Here is a 24,221-nt window from a genome sequence, read left to right as displayed (position 1 = left end):
CTATGAGTCGGAAGCGACTCGACAACACAACAACATTTGGGCATGGCAATGATGTAGAAAAGGAAATAGCTTCTTCTGAAAAATGGCTCATTAACTGAGGCTCAGAAAGAGTACATGTTAGATCTGAGGTCTCTGAGGTTACACAGTTGGATAAGTAGCTGAGCTGAGTCCTGACCCTTTATCTCAAGTAGCAAAGTGCTGACCTTTGCCATTGACCCACAGCTATGTTTGTTCTGCCTGTGTGTAATGCTGGCAGAGAGCTGAGGCTGGAAGCCCCTTCACCCTTCCTCCAGAAAGATTCCCTTTGAGTTTGATTCCAGCGTGAGAAAGACAGATAGGAAGTTGGAGGGTGGAGGCTCAGACAGGCAGGGTTCCTTGGAATGCACACTCCTAAGGAAGTGTATTTTAGGAGGAAAGCCCAACGTGAACTTCCCAAGTTTACTCAAGAAAAGGGTCCCTGGAGGATTCTAAAAAACTCATTTGTCCTCAAATCAGTCTCTACTTATGGCGACCCCATGTATGTCAGAGTAGAACTGTCCTCTAGAGGGTTTTCAAGGACCGATTTTTCAGAAGTAGGCTGCCAGCCTTTTCTTCCCAGGCACCTCTGTGTGGACTCAAACGTCCAACATTGTATTTAGAAGCCAAGTGTGTTAACCATTTACACCACCCAGGGGCTCCGGGAGGGCTCCACATAGACAGAAATCTGCAGTTTCACACGAGCTGCTGGAGAGGAGGAAAAATTATAATAGAAAGACCCACCATCTGCAAGGAGCTTTGCAGTTTATGGAGCTTCTACATCTCCCTGGGGGCAAAGCAACTTCTCTCAACCCCTGTTATAGACAGAAAAACTGAGGTGCAAAGGATTAACGTCACTGGTAAAAGGCAGAGCTGGGCCTTCTGGGTCCTGGATTAGCAAGTAGCTTTGATGAAGAGCAGTTTCTCTTTGTTTAATTTGTGCATATGTATTTGGAAAGCTCTGTCTAGCTTTGTTCCTGCTCAAGTTCCAGACACACACACCCAAGACTGCAGAGCTATTGATGGTGTCTTAGTTATCTAGTACTGCTATAACAGAAGTAACCCAAGTGGATGGCTTTAACAAACATTCGTTCATTTTCTCACTGTTTAGGAGGCTAGACCTCCAAAGTAGTGAGGTTCCTCTCCCCTCTGCTCCTTTGATCTCTTGTAAGATAAGAGGTGTGGCTCAAGCAAGGATGTGTCTTGAGAAAGGATGCAACTTAAGTAAGGGTGGGACTTGGGGAAGGGTGTGACTTAGTAAGAGTGTCATTTATAAAGTGGTGCCTCAAGATACATCCTACAATAATCCTGCTTCATTAACATATCCCACTGCCATCGAGTTGATGCCAAGTCATAGTGACTCCCATTGGGTTTCCAAGGTGGTAAATCTTTACTGAAGTAGATCACCCCATCTTCCTTCCACAGAGTGGCTAGTGGATTTGAACCTCCAACCTTCTGGTTTATAGTCGAATGCTTTAAGCACTGTGCCACCAGAGCTTCTCCTTTAACATATAGAGGATAGGGTTTACAACGCACCACAAAATAGGTGATAATTACATCAGATTACAAAATGGAGGACAACCAAAGTAATACTTGAAATCCTGGCCTAACCAAATTGACACATAATTTTGGGAACACAATTCAATCCAAGTCAGTGGGCCATTCACAACAAGTGCATGCTTAGGTAAAACAATGCCTCTCTTTGTTTTTAATTTTATTAAAAAGCATTCCTGCCTTGTAACAAGTTTGTTTTTTGGTTCATCCTAATTAACTCATTTTGGAAACATCTTTGCAATATCTTTCCTAGCATCCTTATTTCAAATTACACTGTCAAACATTTATCTAGCATGAGCTTCTTTTAGGCGTGTGCTTGGTATTTTTCTTTATATTAACTCTTTGACACCTCATACCTCTGAAGTAGGTCTCCATGTTACAGAAGAGGAAACTAAGGCACAGAGAGATTATATAACCTGTTCAGGGTCAAGTTGCAGAGCTGAGATTTGAACCCAAGTGGTGTGGCAATTGAATTTGTGCTTGTAACCATTATAATATACTGCCTTGAGGTGTCATCATGTGTCACTCTCGTGGGGGAAGGAGGGAGAGTCTGTCTTAACAATGTATTTGTTATCAGTTGCTGTCAAGTTGGCTGTGATTTGTGAACAAAATGTTGCCTGGTCCTGTGCCATCTTCATGATCAAAGGTTTATCAGTAGTGTATACTGAGCCCTTTGTTGTGGCTATTCACAACATATAGCACTGGACATTTGCTGACCAGTGTGGGAGGGAGGAAAATCTCTCTGTCAGTGTTGGAAAGATTTTTTTTTTTTAATCGTTATTTGGGTGAAAATTTAGAGAGCAAATTCACTTTCCATACAGCAGTTCACATACACTTTGTCTCATGACATTGACTACAATTTACCACAATGCAACAGCTCTCCTCCCACTTCCTCCCAATAGTTACCTCTTCCCTGTGTCCATCCCTCCATGCACTCCTGCCCCCTGAACTGTCTCCCTGTGCATAAATAGCCTTTCTTTCTCCCATGATTGTTCTCTTCAAGAGGAGTGTATCTATCTCAGGTAAGTGTTCAACTCCTATGCCTGTCTTTTGTTTGGCTGGAAGCCACAGGTGTGGGTTCAATTCCAGACCTGAAGGGCAGCTAGGGGCCATAGTCTCAGTGGTTCCACCAGGCTCTATAGGACCAGCAAAATTGTCCCCTCCCCTTTTTTTTTGCAAATGATTTTGAGTTTTCTTCCACATTGTTCTCCCTCTCTACCCAGAATCTCCTACATAGATCCCCTTCCGAGTGGTTGACAGTGGTAGCCAGGCACCATCTAGATCTTCTGGTCTCATAGTTGTATAGGCTGCAGATCGCGTGGTGTACCAGTCACTAGGACTAATTGTTTCCATGAATCTTTGGTTTTCTTCATTCTTCTTTGCTCTGGATGAGGAGAGATGCATCATTGTACCTAGATGGCAAGATTGTTTTTATTAGTAAACATCAAACACACTATCAAGACTCACAGTGATGCTTCAGCTATGGCTAATACTGGAATTGGATCAAGGTGTGTGTGTGGGGGGGTTGCATCTTGTTGAGCCCCATGCTCACAAGAGTCTCCAGAAGAGTCATGCCCATGGATCTTGCTCAAGCCTGAGCCCTTTGCCTTTTCCTCTTGTTAATTCCTATTTGCTCTTGGAGACTTTTGCCCTCAAGGAGGGTGGTTCCTTGGATTTTCCACTATACTTTTTGTATTCTTTGTTCTTCTAAGTTCTCACCTCAATGTTAAGCTTGGCTTCATTCCTGGGCCAGAGGTGGGTGTTCAGAATCTTGCCCCATCTTCCCTTCCATCACCTTCTTATCTCCTTCCTTCTTGAAGCTGAAAGATTTAATCTGAGCCACCTTGACATCAAGCTGAGACACGACAATAAATAACCAAAAGAAAAACAGCTTGTCCTACTGCTTGCTGTTGTTAGCTGCTCTCAAGTCAGCCCTCCAATCATGACATCCTCCTGCACAACAAGAGGAAACACTGCCCAGTCCTGCACCACCGCCATAAACAGTTATGGATCGGACCATTGTGATCCATAGAGTTTGCATTGGCTGATTTTTCAAAGTAGATGACCAGGGCTTTCTTCCTAATTAGTTGCAAGGGCTCATCTGTTTAGTTCATCCCGCAAAGATCAGTGAGCACCTATTGTGTGTCAGGCACCAAGACAGCATCAGAGAGAAAACCTTATGGAATTTACACTGTAGTATGGCTCCAGAATGGAAAGGGGTAGGAGAGCAAGGCAGGTGACAGGAGTTGTGCTGATGATCTCTTGGCCCCTGTTTGAGAGAATCCTCCATGAAGGCTTCCAGTAAGGCAGGGGCAGACCTGATGGCCCTGGGAAGCCCTGGCCCTCTGTGGCCTCTGTGGCAGAGAGGCAGGACTGGGAAGGTGGCATTTGTAAGGAGCTTCCTTTTACTGATTTTGATAGTCCTCCCCTGGGAAGGAAAGGACAGGAGAACAGGAAGTACAGAAGTTTATTCATCCTCGTCTGGGCTGTTTGTTCAGAGCAGAAAGACTTCAGAGCACCGGCATTCTTAGCCTTTGGAGAAAGAAAGAAACAAACAAACACAATCTGTTGCCATGGGGTTAGTCCTGTCTCATGGCGATCCCATGTGTGTCAGAGTAGAAATGTGTTCCTTGGGGTTTGCAATGGCTGTGACATTTGGAAGTAGATCACCAGACCTTTCCTTCAGGTGACTTTGGGAGAATTTGAACTTCTGACATTTTAGGTAATAGCCAAGTGCTTAACCATTTATGTCACCCAGGGACTCCTTGAAGAAATCAAGATGTCATCAATCCTCCTTAAGTCGGTGTAATAGGAGCAAAGCAGGCCCCTCAGTGATCCCGGGAGCAAGACCCAGGGGAGACAGGACATTGTGGCCTCCTTTGGTGATTCCCACAGACCTCACCCCACGAGAGGCCTTTGCTGGATCTGGGGCAGGGTTCCTTGCTTGCTTCCTGTGTTGGGACAACACTGGCTTCCAGTTGAATGGAAGAAAAGCTGCAACTCCGCCTGGCTGGACTTTGCTCCATCCTTCGCTCCCTAGCTACAGGCTGTAAAAGTGCCAGTGATTTTTCTCTGTTCTCCTCCTTCTGCCTCCCAGGGTCCAAGTCTTCCTCTAAAACACCCTCCAAAGGGCAAAAAGAAGAAAAGAAGTCTTGATTTGGGGATGGACTACATGGATGTATACGTTTGTCACAGTGTATATACCCTGTACAGTTAAGATCTGTGTATTTCATTGCATGTCAATGAAACATTGATTTAAAAAAAAAAAAAAATGAAGGTGCAAGAATGAAATCAGGGAAGTCTTGTGCCTGAGAGAGACGAGGGAGGGTGGAAGAGACAACTTTAGGTCACTGAGAAGATGGGTCGTGAGTTGGTAGGGAAGGAGGATGCTGAGTGGGTAAGACAAGCTCTCCAGATTGAAGCAGAAAAGGCAGGGTTGGAAGGTAAAGGAGGACTTCCATCCCAGTGGGTATGGGTGATCACTAGTTCCACAGCAATGGGTTCATGTGACATTCTTTCCTGCAAATTGCAGTAGTTATTTCCAAACAGGAGGCCTGGGAAGGTCTAAGGGGTGAGTACCCTAGAGGGCATTGTGGATCTGAATAGAAGAAGGGGGGCACCCAGCCTCAGGCTTCAGGGCTTTCATGTTGCCATGGCAACTCTATGGCCTACCTCCAAGGCAGCAAAGGGCAGAGCCTGCGGCAGGTGCTGCTCTATGCCTTTTGCTAGCAGATCTTCGGAGGCTCCTGAGCTTTGTTAGTAATGACTTTACCTTTTTCTGCAATGTCTCCTGAGGTCCATGACCCTCCCTTCTAGGGAATAGGGTGGGCTGGCTCTCAGGCTGGCCAGTGGCCTGGGACTGAGGCATGAGGGGCTGATAAAGGACTATTTTCTGCAGCCTCAGATGGACTCCAAGCTGGAGAGATCCTGTATGAACATCAAAGTGGAAAGGAGCAGGACACAGTTACAATGGAGAAAAAATGCAGCCAGGAGCCAGGGACACTGGTTATCACCAAGATTAGGTTAGGGTTTATCCAAGATGGCCATGAACACTTGCTGCCAACTCTGTGTGGCCAGAGTTTTGTGCAGCAGGATTGGAAGGGCCTGGGGTCTAGGTGATCAAGATTGTTTTAGTGGTACAGACACTAGACAGACTCTGAGATCTCTGAACTTTGGGAGCCAAAGGGGTTGGTTTCATGGGTATGTATGGCAGGCAGAATAAAGGCCACTCACAAAATGTCTATGTCCTAATTCCTGGAACCTGTGATTATGTTATGTTACATGGCAAGGGGAAATTGAGGTTGCTGAACAGCCGACTTTCAGACAAGGAAATTATCCTTGGACCCAATGTAATCACAATGGACTTTTAAATGTGGAAGAAGAAGACAAAAGAGTCAAAACTAGGGAGATGGCATTGTGAGAAAAACTTGGTCAGCTATTGCTGGCTTTGACAATGATAGGAGACCATGAGCCAAAGAATGTGTATTGCCTCTAAAAGCTAGAAAAAGCAAGAAAATGGATTCTCCCTTAGAACCTCTAGAAAGGAATGCATCCATGCTGATACCTTGATTTTAGACCCAAACCCCCAAAAAACCAAGTTCACTGCCATCAAGTTGATTCGGACTCAGTGACCCTCTTCGGGTTTCCAAGGTGGTCAATCTTTACGGAAGTAGATTGCCCAGTACTCCTTGTGCAGAGTGGCCACCTTCATGGTTAGCAGTCAAATGCCTTAGGCACTACACCACTACAGCTTCTTGATTCTAGCCCCAGTGAGACCTATTTTGGACCTCCGATGTCCAGAACTGGAAGATAATATGTTTGCATTGTTTTCATTATTAAGTGTGTAGTAATTTGTTACAGCAGCAAAAGGAAACTAATACAGTGTGCAACTATATAGAAGCTCAGGGCCCCATGCTTAGTTTAATGGTCCACTGTTGCCATCTTGAAATACTTAATGTTTAAATAACTGTCCTATCTTTTACTTTTTGCACTGGGTCCCACAGATTAATAGCTGGTCCTGGGGGCAGATCTAGGATTGTGGGGGAGAAGGAAGATGGCTCTAGGTGGAGCAGTTAGACCATCATGGGCTGATAATTTACTAGAGCCACCCTAGCTTGCTTACTGTGTGCCAGGCACCATGCAAACTGCTTTATATGCATTTTCTCATTTAGCCTTATCCTCTAGTGTCTCTGAGGTAGTTTTAATTATTTCCATTTTGTATAAGAGAATACTGAATATTCATGAGATTAATAAATTTGTCCAAATTCCCACAGGTGGTACTTTTTGCACAGGTGAGCTTTTATAATTTGGAATTCTGGCTCTGCAGAGAAGACCTACCTAAAAAGTATTTACTAGTCTGGTCTGTGGAATATGTATCTCCCATGAGGACAACCTCAGGACAAAGTGGTGAAATAAATATCCCTAGTAACTATTCTGCTATTGCCCTGAAAATGCTAGCTATACAAAGACAGTTAGGGAAAATATGTCCTAACTAAAACATTTTGAGAAAATACTTCTGGTTCTTAGATAGTGGTAACTTCATTATAGGCCAACAGTTTAATGTGTTGCTCTTAAAACTAATGGAATCATAGGTTGTATTAATAGAGATATAATGTATCAAAAGAGGGAGGTGATAGTTTTGTTCTTCTCTGCTATTCAGATCACAGATGCAGAACTGCATCCTAAGGGATATGGAGAAAATGGAGTATAAACATACTAGAGAACAATCCAGGAGATAAACAGGGTAATATGAAAAGCAGATGGAGTTTCTGCTTAGGTTATAGAGCAGCAGTTAAACCCACTTCCCTCAGTTCCAAGGTCAGGTCTCTTACTGGTAAGCTGGATTACTTCCAGTTACTTATCCTCTCTATGCTTTGATTTTCTATCTGTCAATCAGAGACTGTAATGTGAGGATTGAATATGTAATATAGAGAGAGCTCTTAGAACATTACCAGGAAGCTCTGGTGGTGCAATGGTTAAAGTGCTTAGCTGCTAACCAAAAGTTTGGTGGTTGAAACCCATCAACTTCTCTATGGCAGAAAGATGTGGTGGTCTGTTTCCATAAAGATTTACAGCCTTGGAAACTGTATGGGCAATTCTACTCTGTCCTATGGGGTTGTTATGAGTCTGAATCAACTATCAGCAATGGTAGAACATTACCTAAAAAAGAAAGAAAAAAAAAAAAACAACTCATTGCCATCGAGTCGGATCCAACTCATAGCAACCCCTCCTTGGGTTTCTGAGGCGGTATCGCTACGGAAGTAGATTGCCCAACCTTCCTTCAGAGGAGTGGCTGGTGGATTTGAACTGCCAGACTTTCTGGTTAGCAGTTATAACCTTAGGCACTACTCCACCAAAACTCATAGCACATGGTTAATGGATATTTAACTTTTAGTGACTTTGTTATCTGGATTTCTGACTTGTAAAAAAAAAAAAAAATGACTTGTGGGGGACGCAATCATGACTTTAAGTATCTGAGGATGCATCATGCAGGAGAGAAGCTAGAGGTACGTGGACTGGGCATTGAACCTGGCATCTGTCCCAGTAGTAGGTGAGGGCAGGGCCCAGCAGGCACTGCAGGATAGAGCAGAGGATCCATGGTCAGGGAGATCAGCAGAGACTCGAGGTCCCAGGAGAGCAATTTCTCACCATCCTGGAGGTGTGGGCCTCTGTGACTGAGTCCTCAGCCAGAGAGCAGAGATGCTTGTCTTCCTTTTTCCAATCTATGAGACCTACTTTTCCCTGCCCCAGCTTATCTCTTCTGCCCCACATTCCTCAACTCTAGTTGCCATGAACCTGAACTACCCACCAGCAAGCCTCCCATGTGGAGACACCCAGTCCCTGTGTGGCTTTCTCACCAGGGCACCACCTGACTCTTGGTTCCTGAGCAGTGTCCCTTTAGCCCCAGGGATCCTGTTTTCCCCAGATTTCTAATAAGATGCTTTAGAAACAAATGGTCCTCCTGCTTCCTGTCAATTGGTTACATTTTAAATGATGCTTTTCCCTTTAGTCCTACTTACAATCTGAATTTTATATAGCAATTCCTTTCTGTAAATTGGTAGAGTCACCAAAAAGGTGTTTGTTGCACTTCTGCCTCTGGATAAAAACTGAACATTTTGATAATCATATCTGCTTAGTAGCTTACTCATCAGTGATTCCTGTACCAAATTCTGTTCAGGTTTGGCCCATTTCTCATGCCTTGCACACTCTTAAAATTCATAGTTCCCAGATATTCACTGTCCCCTTCACATCTGCACCATTGTAGTAACATGCCAGGCTGGAGCTGCTGGCTTCAGTGTTCCCCTCCTCCACCCTCTGGCTTATTGGATAATCCGGCTTTATTGTTCTGGTCGGGCATGGAGTAAATGTACAACCTAATGATTTCAATTTTAAGAGTTCCTGGTGGAATTCCCACTCAGAGCATTCAGTGAACCTGAATGCGTTCTACTGTTGATTTGCTCAAATACTTTTGCACTTGTTCATTAATTCCATCATCAAATGCTTTCTGAGTGTCTACTCTATGCTGGACATGGTGCTAGACACTAGGGATACCTTAGTGAGCAAAACAAACATTGTCCTAACCTCATGCAGCTTGCAGTCTAGTGTGGACACTGACATTTATTAAACAACCACATAAAAACTATGCTAAAGTACCATATAAATGGCATGAAAGCAAAGTGGAGGAGACCATGAGGATCTCACAGGGAATCTGATTCCTGCCTAGGAGGTGAGATGAGACCTTCTATGCTGTGTTGTGTATGTGCTCTCAGTGAGTAAGGAACTGAACTACTCAGATGACTGCAGGTGGCTGGAGTTCATTGTAGCTGATGCAGGAATGTGGGGAAGCACAGGAAAAAAAGTCCACACAGCCAGGCTTGAGAAGAGGGCAGCGTGGTGCAGGGTGTCCTGGAAGGGGTCTGGTCTACCAGCCTCTTTGCTCAATATCTGCTATGTCTCTGAAGGTGACTCTCAATGTCTGTAGTTCACTCACTAACAATGTTCTGCTTCTTAGTCCATCATTTCTACTTTGCAACCTTCTGTTTACCTCCTTCTTAGAGCATCTCACATTCAAATTCTCCAAAAGAAAGGCCTTGATAAGTTGATGATCAATATTACAAGCTCCAACTGAGCAGAGCTCTTTTGGGTCAGGAATCAGTCTCTTGTCCTATCTTGGACCAAATTGTGAGACCACATGGCAGAAAACATAGCAACCTTTATACAAGGAACCACATGGATTGTTTATCTCAAAGACGATAATGTAACTGGGAGACAAGTTTAGGCTTTGTGTTCTCCATTGTGTTTTGTCTTATTGGTCCATGTTATTCTAATATACAGACTGCATCATCTCCATTCTTCATACAGAACTGGCAGTCCGGAAACAACTCTTCCATTTTGGCCTTCTCACCAAGTCTCTTAGATCTCAGGAACACAACACCACTGTCTTCTCAGATGGATCTCTGGGTGGGGATGGAAGGAAGTGTAGAGACCGCCATTTAGCAGGGGGATATGACCAAAGCTTTGGAGTCAAATTAGCCCAGATTTAAGCCCTGGCTGATAAAGTATCACCTTAGCCCTATTTTCCTCATCTGGAAACTGGGGATAATAAAGTTTATCACACAGGATTGTAGGAAGAAGTAAAATGGGAAAATAAGGAGTGAAAATGTCTCTACATTTATTAGCATGATTTATGGCACATCATAAGCACTCAATAAAAGGTAATTATTATTATTATTATTTGTCTAAGTATTCTGCATGGATTCTAAGTATCCTGGGCAGTGCGGGTAGTGAGCCAGAGGTTTGGGGACAGAGACACCAGCCACGGGAGTGAAAATCTTGACTGTCCTCATGTCTTGTGGGAATCCCAGCAGTGCTCTCATCCGCTAGTTTCATTAAGTCTAGCAGATGGGACGCTGGCAGGACTGAGTGTCCACCTAAGCTGGAAAGCTCTGAAGAAGCCAGCTGTCCACCTAAGTGAAACCAGAAGAGGATCAAATGAGTCCTGTGGGTGCAGGTGGAGGGTGGAAGCTGGAGTAAGGAAATTGGTGGCTGGGAGAGGGACAAGAGGATAGTGCTGATCCTAGGGCCAGGTTGTCTCCCAGGGTTTGTGCTGCAGATAGCTAATGGTGCACCTGAACTATGGCTGCAGGGGAAGGCTTCTCTGGAAGAAGTCTGGGGAGAAAGAGTGGCCTGAATGACTCTTCCTGTAAGGGAAGTGGTTACCTGAGAGTATCACCTTCTCACTTGCTCTGTCCAGATGGGTCCCTCCTCTCTACCCTAGAGCCCTGCAGTAGTTGGACCCTGTTTCCAATGTGTTCTGGCAAACACATTCCAGTTCACTTTCCACTTTGATTGTCACTCTGGAAGAGGTCTTAATGCCCTTCCCTACCTTCAGTGAAGCATCTGTTCTCATGGACTAGGACCTTCTGCATCTGCTGAGGTTAATGGGAGGGAAGAATCCACCAGCCCAATGTGGAGGTGTCCAGTGCAGCAGATGACATTGGCTGCTGTGGTGGGTATTATCTGGTGGCCAGGAGCCTCTGTTGGAAGCACTTACTCCTCCCATTTCCCTACCTCTCACAGGTAATGGCATTGAAGCTCTTGATATAAATTTGCCTCATAAACAAAACAGTCTTGGGGGAACTCTGTTGAGAGGCTCCCTACGTGACTTCTCATCCTCGCATTTCCTTGCATGTGCTGAAATCGATAAAGTTGAGTTTATCAGGACCATCAATTCCGGCTTATTACTCAGCCGTATTACTCCTCGCTCAGAAATGCCTTGTTTTTATCTCTAGTGGAAAATGGCTTAACTTTGAACAAGAATAAAAGTAAAAAGGGAACTTTTATGGCTGAATTTTACAGAAGAATGTGCTTCTTTTCAAAATGAGTAAGGAGCCAGCTTTGTACAGTTAGGTGTTCTCAAGGAGCTTACACGCTCGAAGGCTATACACTTATGGGAGCATTTGGTGGTTCCATGATAGGATTCTCACCCTCCTTGTGGAAGACTCAGGTTCCATTCCCAGCCAATGCCCCTCATGTGCAGCTACCACCCACCTGTCAGTAGAGGCTTACATGTTGCTATCATGCTGAACAGGTGTCAGCAGAGCTTCCAGAGTAAGACAGACAGGGGAGAAAGTCATGGTGATCTATTTCTGAAAATCAGCCAGTGAAAACCCTATGGATAACAACAGTCCAGTCTGCAACCAATCATGCAGATGGCACAGGACCAGGCAGTGTTTCCTCCCATTGTGCATGGGGTCGCCATGAGTTGGGCCAACTTGAAGGCAGCTAACAAGTTACACTTGTGTTGTTCCTCAGGCTTTCGTGTCTCCTGCCCTTCTCTGGAGAAGTGAGAGGAGGGGTGGGAGTCAGAGGCAGACCTCCATGGCAAGTGAGAAGGGCAAGTTCAGAGAGAGCATGGTCAGGGTGGAGCATAGTGTGTGGTTGGCCAGATCCTGCAGGATCAGGTGCCGGGTGAGAACATCTCTGCAGTGCACGGAGGTTAGTGCTGGGTTGAGAGACAAAGCAGGTGGCTGGGCACTGGAGCTGAAGTGGTAGGCTGGAGTTCAGGGAAATTGTCTTCTGTGTTTGCTCCTGGATTTGGCCTTTTTGAAGGCCTCAGTCTTCTGTATCTGACTGGATCTGATAGTATCTGATAGCAGGTATGTAAACAAAGCACCTTGCCTGACATGCTCTCTTTGCCCTTTCTTTGTAACTCCTCCCCAATACGCACACATACCACATAAACACACATAATCATGGGTCATTTCTCCATCTGTGTGTATGGGAATTTAAAAGGCATGTATCCATTTCTTCAACAAATACTGATTGATTTCTTGCTAATTACAAGGTGCTGTGTAGAGCAGTCTCAGAAGGAAGCCTGGGCAATCTACTTCTGTAATGACACCACCTCAGAAACCCAAGGACGGTTGCTGTGAGTCAGATCTGACTTGACGGCAGGGCATTTGTGGTTTTCTTTTGTGCAGAGCAGTGGGAGCTCTGGTGGTGTACTGCCTAAGGCATGTGACTGCTAACCAGAAGGCTGGCATTTCAAACCCACCAGCCTCTCCTCGGAAGGAAGATCAGGCAATCTACTTCCGTAGAGATACCACCTCAGAAACCCAAGGAGGGGTTGCTATGAGTCGCAATAGACTCACTAGCAGTGAGTCTGTTTTTTTTGTTGTTTGTTTGTTACTTGGTGCAGAGCAGTGGGTACATAGTAGTGAGTAAGACCTGCCCTTAAGAAGTGTGGTCTAGTTGTAGGGTGACTGTCCCAGTTTGCTTGGAACTGAAGAGGTTCCTCGGCCATGGGTCTTTCAGTGCTAAAACTAGGAAATTTCTGGGTAAACCAGGCCAAGTTGCCCATCCTGTCTATTTGGGATGGTGGTAAGAGGCATTTGTTGGTGCTCCTTAGGAGGGAGGGAAAGTTTGCAAATTCTTTAGTAAGATGTCTTCTATTCACCATGTGTAAGATAAAAGATACAGAAATTTTTAGAAAGACAAAATCTACATGATCGGTTCTTCTAATTTTTTTATTCTATGGCCAAGGCAATAAAGGAGGTGAAGTGACATGCCCATGGTCAAACAACAAGAGAAGCAGAGCTGGGAGTAGCAGCTTGTCTGCCCTCCCATGCTCTTTCCCTAGAAACTGTCCTGCCTGGTGTCTCTTGTTCTGCCCATCCATCATCTCTCCTGCTCACCCAGATCCACTTTAGGAAAACTGAAAGGTGAAGGAGGTGCCCTGTGATGTAGAGAAAGAGGACTTCAGCAATGTGGCTGTAGCTGGGAGGGACCTGTGGGCTCCTAGGAGAGAAGAGGAAGGAAAGAAGAATTTAAGTGGCCTGGAGGGATCATTTAATTACTGGTATAAGGAGATAAGGAGCTTCTGGAAACAGAATAGGAGAAATTGGGCCATAATTTCAGGGGCAGAAGAAGGACAGAAGAGGAAGAAACTTCTAGAAGGACTCTCCTTCAGAGAGAGGAAGATTTTAAGAGAAAGGAACATTCTAATTCAGTGACCTGCATGTAAAATTTAGATCTTGGATAAAATTAACAAACCCGTAACCTTGTTTAATTTTAAAAATATTTATTCAGTGCCTACTGTGTGCCAGGCTCTGTTCTAAGGTTAGGGGGTAGCACAATAGCAAAACAAAGCTCCTGCTCTCAGGAGCTTACATGATAACAGAAGTAGACAGACATAAACAAATACAAATCTGATACAAATAATAGGTGTTCTGTCATGCGCAAAAGAATTTTCATATTAAAAAACCTTGCACTTTAAAGTGTATTGTATATGAAAATAGTGATTAAACCAAACCAAACTCACTGCCGTTGAGTCGTGACTCATAGCTACCCCTTCCGAGGTGGTATCTTTATGGAAGTAAATTGACCCATCTTCCCCCCGAGGAGTGGCTGGTGGATTTGAACTGCCAGCCTTCTGGTTAGCAGTCAAATGCCTTAGGCACTATGCCACCACAGCAGTTTAATATGTAAAATGAACCTAACATTTCAATTCTGATTGGTGAAAGGCTCGGAGGCAGTGTGGCAGTTGAAACTATCAAACTGGCATGGCCATTAAGGGGAGAGATTAAAATTGGTCACGTAGGGAAGGGGAAAGGAGTCCTGGTGGTGCACCGCTTAAGCGCCTAGCTGCTAACTGAAAGGTTGGCAGTTTGAATCCCCCCAGCAGCTCCATGGAAGAAATACTTGGTAATCTGCTCCCATGCAGGTTACAGCCTAGAAAACACTATGGGACCGTTCTACTCTGTCACATGGGGTCACTATGAGCTGAAATCAACTCAATGGCTCCCACCACCACCAATTATATTCAGAATGAAAAAGGGAAGAGAGTAGGAGAAAGCAGTTAACCCCCAACACTCCTAGGAACAACCTGGATATCTGGACTGTGAGGCTCTGAGAACTCCAAGAACACCCCTAAGAATGCGTGAAAATGAGCAAGAGACAGTCTCCATTGCTGATGAAGCTTAGTGGGGAGGACAGAAGACATGCACCGATATACTGACCTCATTTGAAGCTGCTCATTATACATTTATAAAAGGGAAGTAAATATGACATGCTGTTAGTTTGATCATGTAGGGTATTATTTTAAAATATGATGAGCAAGGAGGTTGGGTGTTCACTACTTACATTGGTCATTTCTCTATGTCCAGGGAGTCCTGGTAACACAAACCATTAAGTGCTTGGCTGCTAATGGAAAGGTTGGCAGTTCAAACCCATTCAGCAGCTCCATGGGAGAAAGGCCTGGTGACCTGTTTCTTTAAAGATTACAACCTAGGAAACCTTGTGGGGCAGTTCTACTCTGTAACATGGGGTCACTAGACTTGAAACTAATTCAGTGGCACCTAACAATAAGGAAAGCCCAGCTGGTGGTCATGATAGCTAAATAAATACCAGCCAGAAGGAATTATTTGACTGTCAACCACACATATTATAATTGCTGTTATAAAAATCACATTTATAACAGCAACAACAATGAAAAAACTTAAAGATGACATCCCAACCTTTCTCCTTCTATAAATTCCTTCCCCTTCACCTGTCCCCTTCCTCCTTGTACTGCAGTTAAATAAGCCGTGTCCCTCCATTCCCCTTTTCCAGCCATAGGTGCTATTCTCTTGGCCCCACAGGACCTTTGCACAGTTAACTTTTGTGTGTCAGTTAGATTTCTGATAAAAACACTTCCTCAAAAAGGCCTCCCCTGACCACACCTTCTAGACCAGCTATCCCACATCACAGTGCCCTCTTACCCACTGGTACATTTCATCTTAGCACTTACATTATGTTGTACCATTTGTCCATGTTTATCTATTTCCCCTGCCAAAGCAGAAGCCCCCTGAAGACAGGGACTAGGTCCACTTTTGCTGAACCCTCAATGCCTCACACAGCACCTGCCTCGTAGAGTAAGCCGATAAAATATTTTTTCCATTAATAAATACAAGAATGAATGAATTCTACACCAATCTGTTAACTTGCCAGGTTTATTAAAAATTTAAAATATGAAGCAGATCTGGGAAAAGACTGAACTCTTTCTCTTCCCCATCCCCCTTTGGTGAGAGAGAAGGAGCATTGGAAATAGAATGGGAGAAGTTTCTGTAAATTTCTGGTAACCATAGAGACAGTGATTTTAGTTTATTAATCTCATGCTCTTAAGCAGGCTGGGGCCCCACAGTGATTTCTCCAAATTGCTCAGTGCTGGTTATCCTGCAGCCTTCCTCATTAAGGAAAAGCAGGCCCATTCCTTTCCTGCACACACTTTAATTACTGATGAGCAGAAGCCCTGTGCTATTATGCTCATTGTTATATCCTCTAACTGGACTGCACCTCTCACTTTGGGGCAGTGGAACATGGTCCCCAGGCCTGAAACCTTGGGGTCTTCAGTGACAGGTAGTGGGAGTGGGCAGGCTCCTGTCTAAGCCTGAGACAGATGCCTGGGAAGGGGCTGACTTGACCATATAATTGTTGTTCTGTCCTCTTATTCAACTATATTGAACGTGGGAGCCGGTGCCTTCTGGAATATCATTTAGTTTCAGACAAGGAAGGATACCAGAAATGGTTTTCTGCTCACGGTGACTATGCTTGCAGCGGAAGGTAGTAGACAAGCCCTCAGGAGCCATGGACTTCTTACGTCTGGCTTCTTTACAAAGTCTGATTTCAGGGTTTGTGTTCCTCTTCACATGGGGATTTGATGCATTCTTCTACAATTTTGCCTCTTGTCCTTTAAATAAGAGACCTCCAAATTGCATCAGGCTTTCAGTGGAGCTAGAGGAAAATGGCATTTCCCACGGCATTTCTTCTTCAGGGAAGAACACTGGTGTAGATCTCAGAAGACCAGAGTTTGGATTCTAGCTTGGCAGCTGACCTGTAGTGCAGCTGTAGGTGGGGATGCAATCTCCCTGAGCCTTAGTGTTCTCATCTTAGTGTTTTTAGTGTTCTGACCAAATGAGACTGGACTTAGTAGCTGCCAACTCCTTCCATCCTATAATTATGCTAAGACTCTGGCTCTAGTTTCCACCTGGTTCTGGAGGCTAGATGCTCATGATACCTGAAGGAGGGGGTAGGGAAAGGCCACAGGCAGTGTGCCTTCCACAGTGAAGAAGGTGGAATCTATAGTAGGAGTTTTAGGGAGGAGACATTTCTCTCCTCTGGCTGGTCATCTAAATATTGCGCTCACCTAGGTATTAGCTGCCATGTTGGAAATACTAAGACTTCCCTTTGGTTGCGTTTTCTATCCGAACTGGTTTGGAAGAGTTGATCATTCTTTCAGGAAGTACTCAGTGAGTACCCACTAGGTCCCAGGCACCATACTAAGCCCTTATGGTACAACTGTCCAGCTGGGATTGTTGGTGTTTTCATTGATATCCAATGAGCTCTGACTCATGGCAACCTATGTGTAACAGAGCGTAACATCACCCTGTGCCATGTTTATGATCATTGGTATGTTTGAGTCCATTGGGGCTATTGTGCCAATCGATTTCATTCAGGATTTCTCTCATTTTTGCTGATCTTCAACCAAAAATTAGATCCTTTTCTAGCAATTGATCTTTCTTGATGTCCAAAGTAAGCAAGACTCAGCCTACCACCTGTTCGGTTTGAGTTAGGGTTAGAGGTAGAGTTTGCTGGGATAGTCAGGAACAGATTCAGACTCTGTGGTAGGGCAGGCTGGTTTCGTGGTGTTGGGCCTATTTTCCACATACATAAGGTTTGTCTTAATTGTGTCAGAAAAGAGGCCCTGAGAAGAATGTGGACTCAGCCCTCCAGCAAAACTAGAACCAGGACTTAGGTAGACCAGCACCTGGCCGAGTCACTGTCAGATCTGAGTCTGGCTGTTCTTAATTCCAGGTGCCGCAACCTCTCATTCCCTGACAGTCTGCCAGAGGTGAGCATTGTGTTCATCTTTGTCAATGAAGCTCTCTCCGTGTTGCTGCGCTCCATCCACTCTGCCATTGAACGCACGCCTTCACACCTACTCAAGGAGATCATCCTGGTGGATGATAACAGCAGTAACGGTGAGTGCCCAAGCTCCCTGGCCTAGCCCTATGCTCCATGGCTGACATCTGAGCAGAAGGTTCAGCTTCTGTTCAGCATTATTTTCTCAAGGCTCTTTGTGGCCACTCTTTCTCTGGGATGTCTCCTCAGAGACAAGATATTCATGGTGAGTGCTGCTCTGGAAGGTTCATTACTGTAATTGCACCCTCTCTGCAACCCAGAGGGGCCTGCTCCACAAGCTTTTCTTTACTGGGCAGCCACTTTCTTCAACATTCTGCTGCAGTGCAATAAGATAAAAAAATAAAACAGAACTCTGACCTCCACCTCCACCATGTACACAGGGAATATTTCTAATGACTTTCTGAGAAGCATTGTTTCATTTTAGCATAAATGATGACCCTTGCCCTCTGCCCTGGAAGGTTGTTGATTGATGTCATTCTAATGGTGGTGATGATGGTAAAGAGTTGATGGTGCAAGTGGTGGTAGTAGTTGGAGTGGTGTAAACAGTGGGGATGGTAGTAGGTGTGTAATTCGATAACAGCAATGGAGCTGTTGAATATCTAGTCTCTATACTGGAGTACCTGCTCTCTGTTCTGTCTCAACCAGGCCTCTGGGTGACCTACAAACTCCTTATTGAAGACTTCACATCATTATCTCCCCTTTTTCAGCCACTACCAGCTAATTCCATCAATACCAGAAATTCCCTGTACATATACTACCCCTATTACATCTTCCACACTTAGAAAACGTGTATTGAAACAATTTAAAAACCAGTATTCTTGGCAGTATCTTTTATATGTATATGATTCTGATAATGCATGATTTTTTTTTAAATAGTCTGCTGGGCTATTGGCTCATGGGATCACTGGTTTCTTGTTATCTTTAAAACTCTCTGTGTCTGGGAGAAAATTCCCCAGTGAATCAGCTGCTGTAATCAGAAGTTCAAATGGGCAATTTGTGTTTTGTTATCAATTAAAGTCAAAACAAATCAGATAATTGAAATACATTTAATCTCAATAAACATGGTTTCTTTTTTATTTTATCATCATGTAGTTAGAAGTATAGGAACAGTGCTATGATGGAGAGTTTAGAGTTTTCTGGAGGGCAGTGCTTAAGATTAATTTGACTGTTACAGTTCCACAATGTGCAGGAAAGAAAAGCATCAAGTGTGGCAGCAATTATGCATGAATGGTTTTAAAGGTGGTTGTGTATTGTGAAGGCAATGAGAAGGGACTCAACTCCCATGTCTCTCACCACTACCTACTATTACCTTGTTTGGTTCCCAAGTGACGAATGTATATAGAAAAACAAACAAATAAACAAACAAACAAAAAAACAACTCATTTCCCCAGGGCTAACACAAGGACAGCATGATTAGCCTGCCCTGTGCACTCTACCCATGGTTCCCACCCAGGCCAGCTAGGGTCCCTTTCACCTGTTAAATTGTAACTGGCAAGGATGAAGAACCATCCTTCCAAAGAAGACACCCTCTGAGAAAGAGGCATCCCTAGGCCCCATTCTGCTACATTTCCTCACATAAAGAAAGAGCAAAGAAAATGAAGCACTAGAGGAAGATGTCTTGGAGCCCTTCACTTCTTCCCCATAGTGAGAACTTGATCATGTCCTTAAAGCTGTAATTTTGTCTTTAATCCATATAGAAAAAGGGAGAAGTCTGATATTTGTGCACGTCAAGTTTTCCATACATAGTGTAAAAGGGAAAAACTCTGGACTGAAGTCATGGGTTCTAGGACCTTCTCTCCCATTACTGGATAAGTGACCAGAGAAATGTCCCTCAACCACTCAGAGTCTCAGCTTCTTGCTCTGTAAAGTGTGGATGAGAAGCCCTCCCTTGCTTGCCTCACCCGCCTATAGTGATACAACGTATGACTTGAATTGAACGCTGTTGGTATTACCCGCCCCTCTTAGCCACACCTTATTTCCATTGTTGTGGCCCACAGCAAGCTAGCTACAGGATGGGGCCTCAAGAGAGCAAACTGGGGGGAAGGTGGATTTGGCATCTTGTGCATGGAACGATTTGAAGCATTGACTAGGAGGTGAGGGTATGAAAAGAAAAACAGAACAGAAAACAGTTGCTTGAGAGAATGCTGAGTGTAAGACATTTAGGAATCAAAGGAAGAGAAGCGGCTGGTGAGGGCTAGAGAGGAGCAGCCTGGAGAACAACACAGACTCCACGGACAGAGAATCTCCTCACTAAGAGATGCATGTATCTGTCCAAACCCACTGGTAGGTGGAATGGCTAGGGCCCTGGGAAGAGGATGTAGTAACTTCTGCAAGCAGCTTTGATGGGATGCTCAGGGTTAGGCTGCAGGAGTCAGATGAAGATGAGAAGCAGGCCATGAGGGCAGATGATTTTTTGAGAGATTTTTGACTGTAGAGGAGAATTATGAGCTAAAGCAGAAGCTGGAGAACTGTTTTTATATAATTTTTTTTTACATAATCCACAGCAACAAACACATTTTTATTATGATCTTGGATGATACACCTACTTATAACCTGTACACGCACATGATTGAAACACGACTTTAGAAGTGAGGCTCAGCTTTACAATGTGTAACACACTCTGATATTTTCTATTATATTCTGTTCTATGTTATTCAATTCCATTGTATTTTGCTTTGTTCTGTTTCTCTCTTTTTCAAAAAACAGGCTATTCTCAAGCACTAACTGCACATTAGAATGGCTGGGGGAGGTTTTAAGAAATTTGAGGACCCAGGCCTCACTTCTAGTGATCTAGTTGGTAACAGTGGTGATGAGGGAAGTGGACACTGGAGGCCAGTGTTTGGAGCAGGGCCACTGAAGAGAGGAGAGATTCTGAGAATAGAAACGAGTTGCCTCTGGAAAGAAGGACCTGTCTTTCTACCATTCAGACAGAATAACTGATGGGGGACTGGAGAAACTGTTGACAATGAGGAGGGCTTGGTGATGGGTGCTGAGAGGCAAAAGGAGCATTAGGGTTGAGTCCCAGCACCCAGGGAAGGCAGGGCTGGTGGGGGTTACATGATGGGAAGGGGCCTGGAGCTCAATGAGTACCCCTGTGCAGAAGGGAACAGGGAGATGGCATTTTAACTCAAGGCACCCAGCCGGAGCCAAGCTCTCGAGAATAAGCCACAGACACTTGAGGCTGTGGTTCTTAGAGAAAATAAACCATCTTTGGCCTTAAAACACAGCTGAAGGACACTTCAGACTGGCTCAGCCTGACAGAGGGAGGCAGGCTCTTTCTTGAGGGCTCCTTGTCTTAGGTATCATCTCACTGAGCACAGGACTTTCACTTGTTGCAAGTCAGGCCAATTCAGTTCAACAAACATTCATCCATTCATCAAGGACCCAGCCTGGCTCAGGGTATAAAGAGAACAATGGATCAGATTTCGTCCCCACCTTGACGTGTTCTGCAGATAAATATAAAATAAGGGAGAAACATAATAGAGTAGGGCTTGGCTTCCAGTCTCAGTTCTGCCACTTTCTGGCTGGGGCTTTGGGCTTTGATTTTTTTACCTGCTCTGTGGGAACATTAGGTCCTACCACAGCCTCCCTGCCTAACAGAATCTTTAAGGAGAACATGAGATAGTGGATAAGAAAGTTTCATGTAAGCTGCAAGGTGCTAAGGGTGCATTGAGTTAAAAAGTCTGTAATGAAAATGACAACAATAACAATGATGATGATGGTAGCTCATGTGTGTCGTTGTTGTGTGCCGTTGAGTCGGACCCGACTCATAGTGACCCCTCCGTGGGTTTCTGAGGCAGTATCACTACAGAAGTAGATTGCCCAACCTTCCTTCCGAGGAGTGGCTGGTGGGTTTGAAGCACCAGCCTTCTGGTTAGCAGTCAAGTGCATTAGGCACTATGCTACCAGAGCTCCTTCAGCTCACATGTAGCCACTGTTTAAAGGCATGACTTTGGTTTTCTCTCCTTCCTGAAATAGTGTACTTTGGTGGAAAGAGCCCAGGGTTTGGCATTAGGCTAGCTTTTCAGTTCTAGCTCTTCCTTGCTTCCTCCTAGCTGTGTGTGCTTAACCTCTGTGAACCTTATTTTTCTTGTCTATAAAATTGGGATGTTTAATTCCTACCTCAACTGTAGCTTGGAGGCTTAAGTGAGATAATGCATGATGGGAGGGATTTTGGTATTGAAATTCTAAATTAAGCAGGAGGAGGGAGGTATTAGAGTACCTGGGTGATGCACCCTAGGCTGCTGACTAGAATGATGGAGGTTTGGTCCACCCAGAGGTGCTGGAAGACAGGCCTGGTGATCTACTTCTGAAAAATCCTATAAACCACAGTTCTACACTGACACACACGGGGGTGTTGTTGTTGTTGTTGTTGTTGTTGTTTGGTGCCATTGAGTCATTTCTGACTAAGCAACCCTGTGTACAACAGAACGAAACACTGCCTGATCCTGCACCATCCTCACAATTCTTGCTATGTTTAAGCCCCACGTGGCAGCCACTGTGTCAGTCCATCTCATTGAGGGTCTTCCCTTTTTTCTCTGACTCTCCACTTTACCAAGCATGATATCCTTCTCCAGAGAACGGTCCCTTCTGGCATGTAGGTGAAACAAAGTCTGGCCATTCTTGCTTCTAAGGAGCATTCTGGCTGCACTTCTTCCAGGATAAATTTGCTCATTCTTTCAGCAGTCCATGGTATTTTCAGTATTCTTCACCAGCACCACAATGCAAAGGCATCTGTTCTTCAGTTTTCCTTATTCATTGTCCATCTTTCACATGCATATAAGGAGATTGAAAATATCATGGTTTGGATTAGGCACACCTTAGTCTTCAAAGTGACATCTTTGTTCTTCAGCACTTTAATCAGGTCTTTTGCAGCACATTTGCCTAGTGCAATATGGTGTCTGATTTCTTGACTGCTGCTTTCATGAGTGTTGATTGTGGACCCAAGTAAAATGAAATCTTTGACAACTTCAATCTTTTCTCCATTTATCATGATGTTGCTTACTTGTCCAGTTGTGAGGATTTTTGTTTTCTTTATGTTGAGGTTTAATCCATACTGAAGACTGTAGTCTTTAATCTTCATCAGTAAGTACTTCATGCCCTTTTTGCTTTCAGCAAGCAAGATTGTGTCATCTGCATGCTGCAGAAATGAGTCTTCCCTCAATTCTGATGCCATGTTCTTCTTCATAAAGTCCAGCATCTCCAATTATTTGCTCAGTAAACAGATTGAATAAGTATGGTAAAAAGATACAAACATGATACACTCTTCCTGATTTTAAACCACTCAGTATCCCTTTGTTCTGTTCAAAGGACAGCCTCTTGTACTATGTACAGGTTCCTCATGAGCACAATCAAGTGTTCTGGAATTCCTGTTCTTCTCAATGTTACCCATGATTTGTAATGATCCACACAGTTGAATGCCTTTGCATCATCAATAAAACACAGGTAGACATCTTTCTGGTATTCTTTGCTTTCAGCTAGGATCCATCTGACATCAGCAATGATATCCCTCATTCCACATCCTCTTCTGAATCCAGCTTGCTTTTCTGGAAGTTCCCTGTCAATTTACTGCCACAACTGCTTTTGAATTATCTTCAGCAAAATTTTATTTGCGTGTGATATTAATACCATTCAATAATTTTCTCTTTGTGTTGTATCACTTTTCTTGGGAATGGGCACAAATATGGATCTCTTCCAGTCAATTGCCCAGGTAGCTGTCTTCCAAATTTCCTGGCATAGATGAGTAAGCACCTTCAGAGCTGCACTCATTTGTTGAAACATCTCAATGGTTATTCCTTCAATTCCTGGAGCCTCGTTTTTCACGAATTCCTTCAGTGCAGCTTGGATTTCTTCCTTCAGTACCATTGGTTCTTGATCACATGCTATCTCCAGAAATGATTGAACATCAACTAATTATTTTTGATACAGTGACTATGTGTATTCCTTCCATCTTCTTGTGATGCTTCCTGCATTGTTCAATATTTTGCCCACAGAATATTGCAATTTGAAGATTGAATTTTTTTCTTCACTTCTTTCAGCTTGAGAAATACTGAGAGTGTTCTTCTCTTTTGGTTTTGTAACTCTAGGTCTTTGCACATTTCATTATAATACTTTACTTTGTCTTCTCCAGCCACTCTTTGAAGTCTTCTGTTCAGCTCCCTTATTTCAACATTTCTTCCTTTTGCTTTAACTTCTCTGTTCAAGAGCAAGTTTCAGAATCTCTTCCGACATCCATTTTGGTCTTTTCTTCCTTTCCTGTCTTTTTAATGCCCTTTTGCTTTCTTCATGTATGATATTCTTTATATCATCCTGCAACTCGTCTGGTCTTCAATCACTGATGTTCATTGTGTCAAATCTATTCTGTTCTTCACATGGTCTCTAAATTCAGGTGGGATATACTCAAGGTCATATTTTGGCTCAATGGAGTTGATTCGATGGTAGTTAGTTTTTAGAGAGCTGTCAGGGTTTCTCCCTTACTAAACCTCCTTCCTAGGAGTTTATTACAAGGATCTGTGTGTACTAGTGCCTTGTCTTCCCCAAACCCTCCTATGCCACCACCTTTGCTTTGAGATCAGGTCTCTGTTTCCAAAGACACAGGAAAGGAGTAGTTGATCATTGGCTTTCTTCAGCCAAGGCTCTCTAGACATCCTGGAAGCCAAAGTCCTTGTTGTTGTTGTTATGTGCCGTCAAGT

The 24,221-nt window shown here is 44.0% G+C and overlaps 1 protein-coding gene across 1 annotated transcript in view; it reads left to right on the top strand.

Moving 5' to 3' along the window:
• The window catches only part of GALNT18 (polypeptide N-acetylgalactosaminyltransferase 18), a 440,243-nt gene that overhangs the window by 202,715 nt on the left and 213,307 nt on the right, over positions 1-24,221 (top strand). Inside the window, exons 3-4 of the mRNA XM_007956750.1 lie at positions 17,422-17,588; positions 17,719-17,734. Of these exons, the coding sequence (XP_007954941.1) occupies positions 17,422-17,588; positions 17,719-17,734 (183 nt within the window). The remainder of the gene's footprint in view (positions 1-17,421; positions 17,589-17,718; positions 17,735-24,221) is intronic.

This window comes from Orycteropus afer, unplaced genomic scaffold (genome assembly GCF_000298275.1).
Source record: "Orycteropus afer afer isolate SDZICR_OR568_19922 unplaced genomic scaffold, OryAfe1.0 scaffold00014, whole genome shotgun sequence".
Classification (NCBI taxonomy): domain Eukaryota; kingdom Metazoa; phylum Chordata; class Mammalia; order Tubulidentata; family Orycteropodidae; genus Orycteropus; species Orycteropus afer.
The sequence above is the reverse complement of the archived record's forward strand: the minus strand, read 5'-3'. Positions and strand labels throughout refer to the sequence as shown.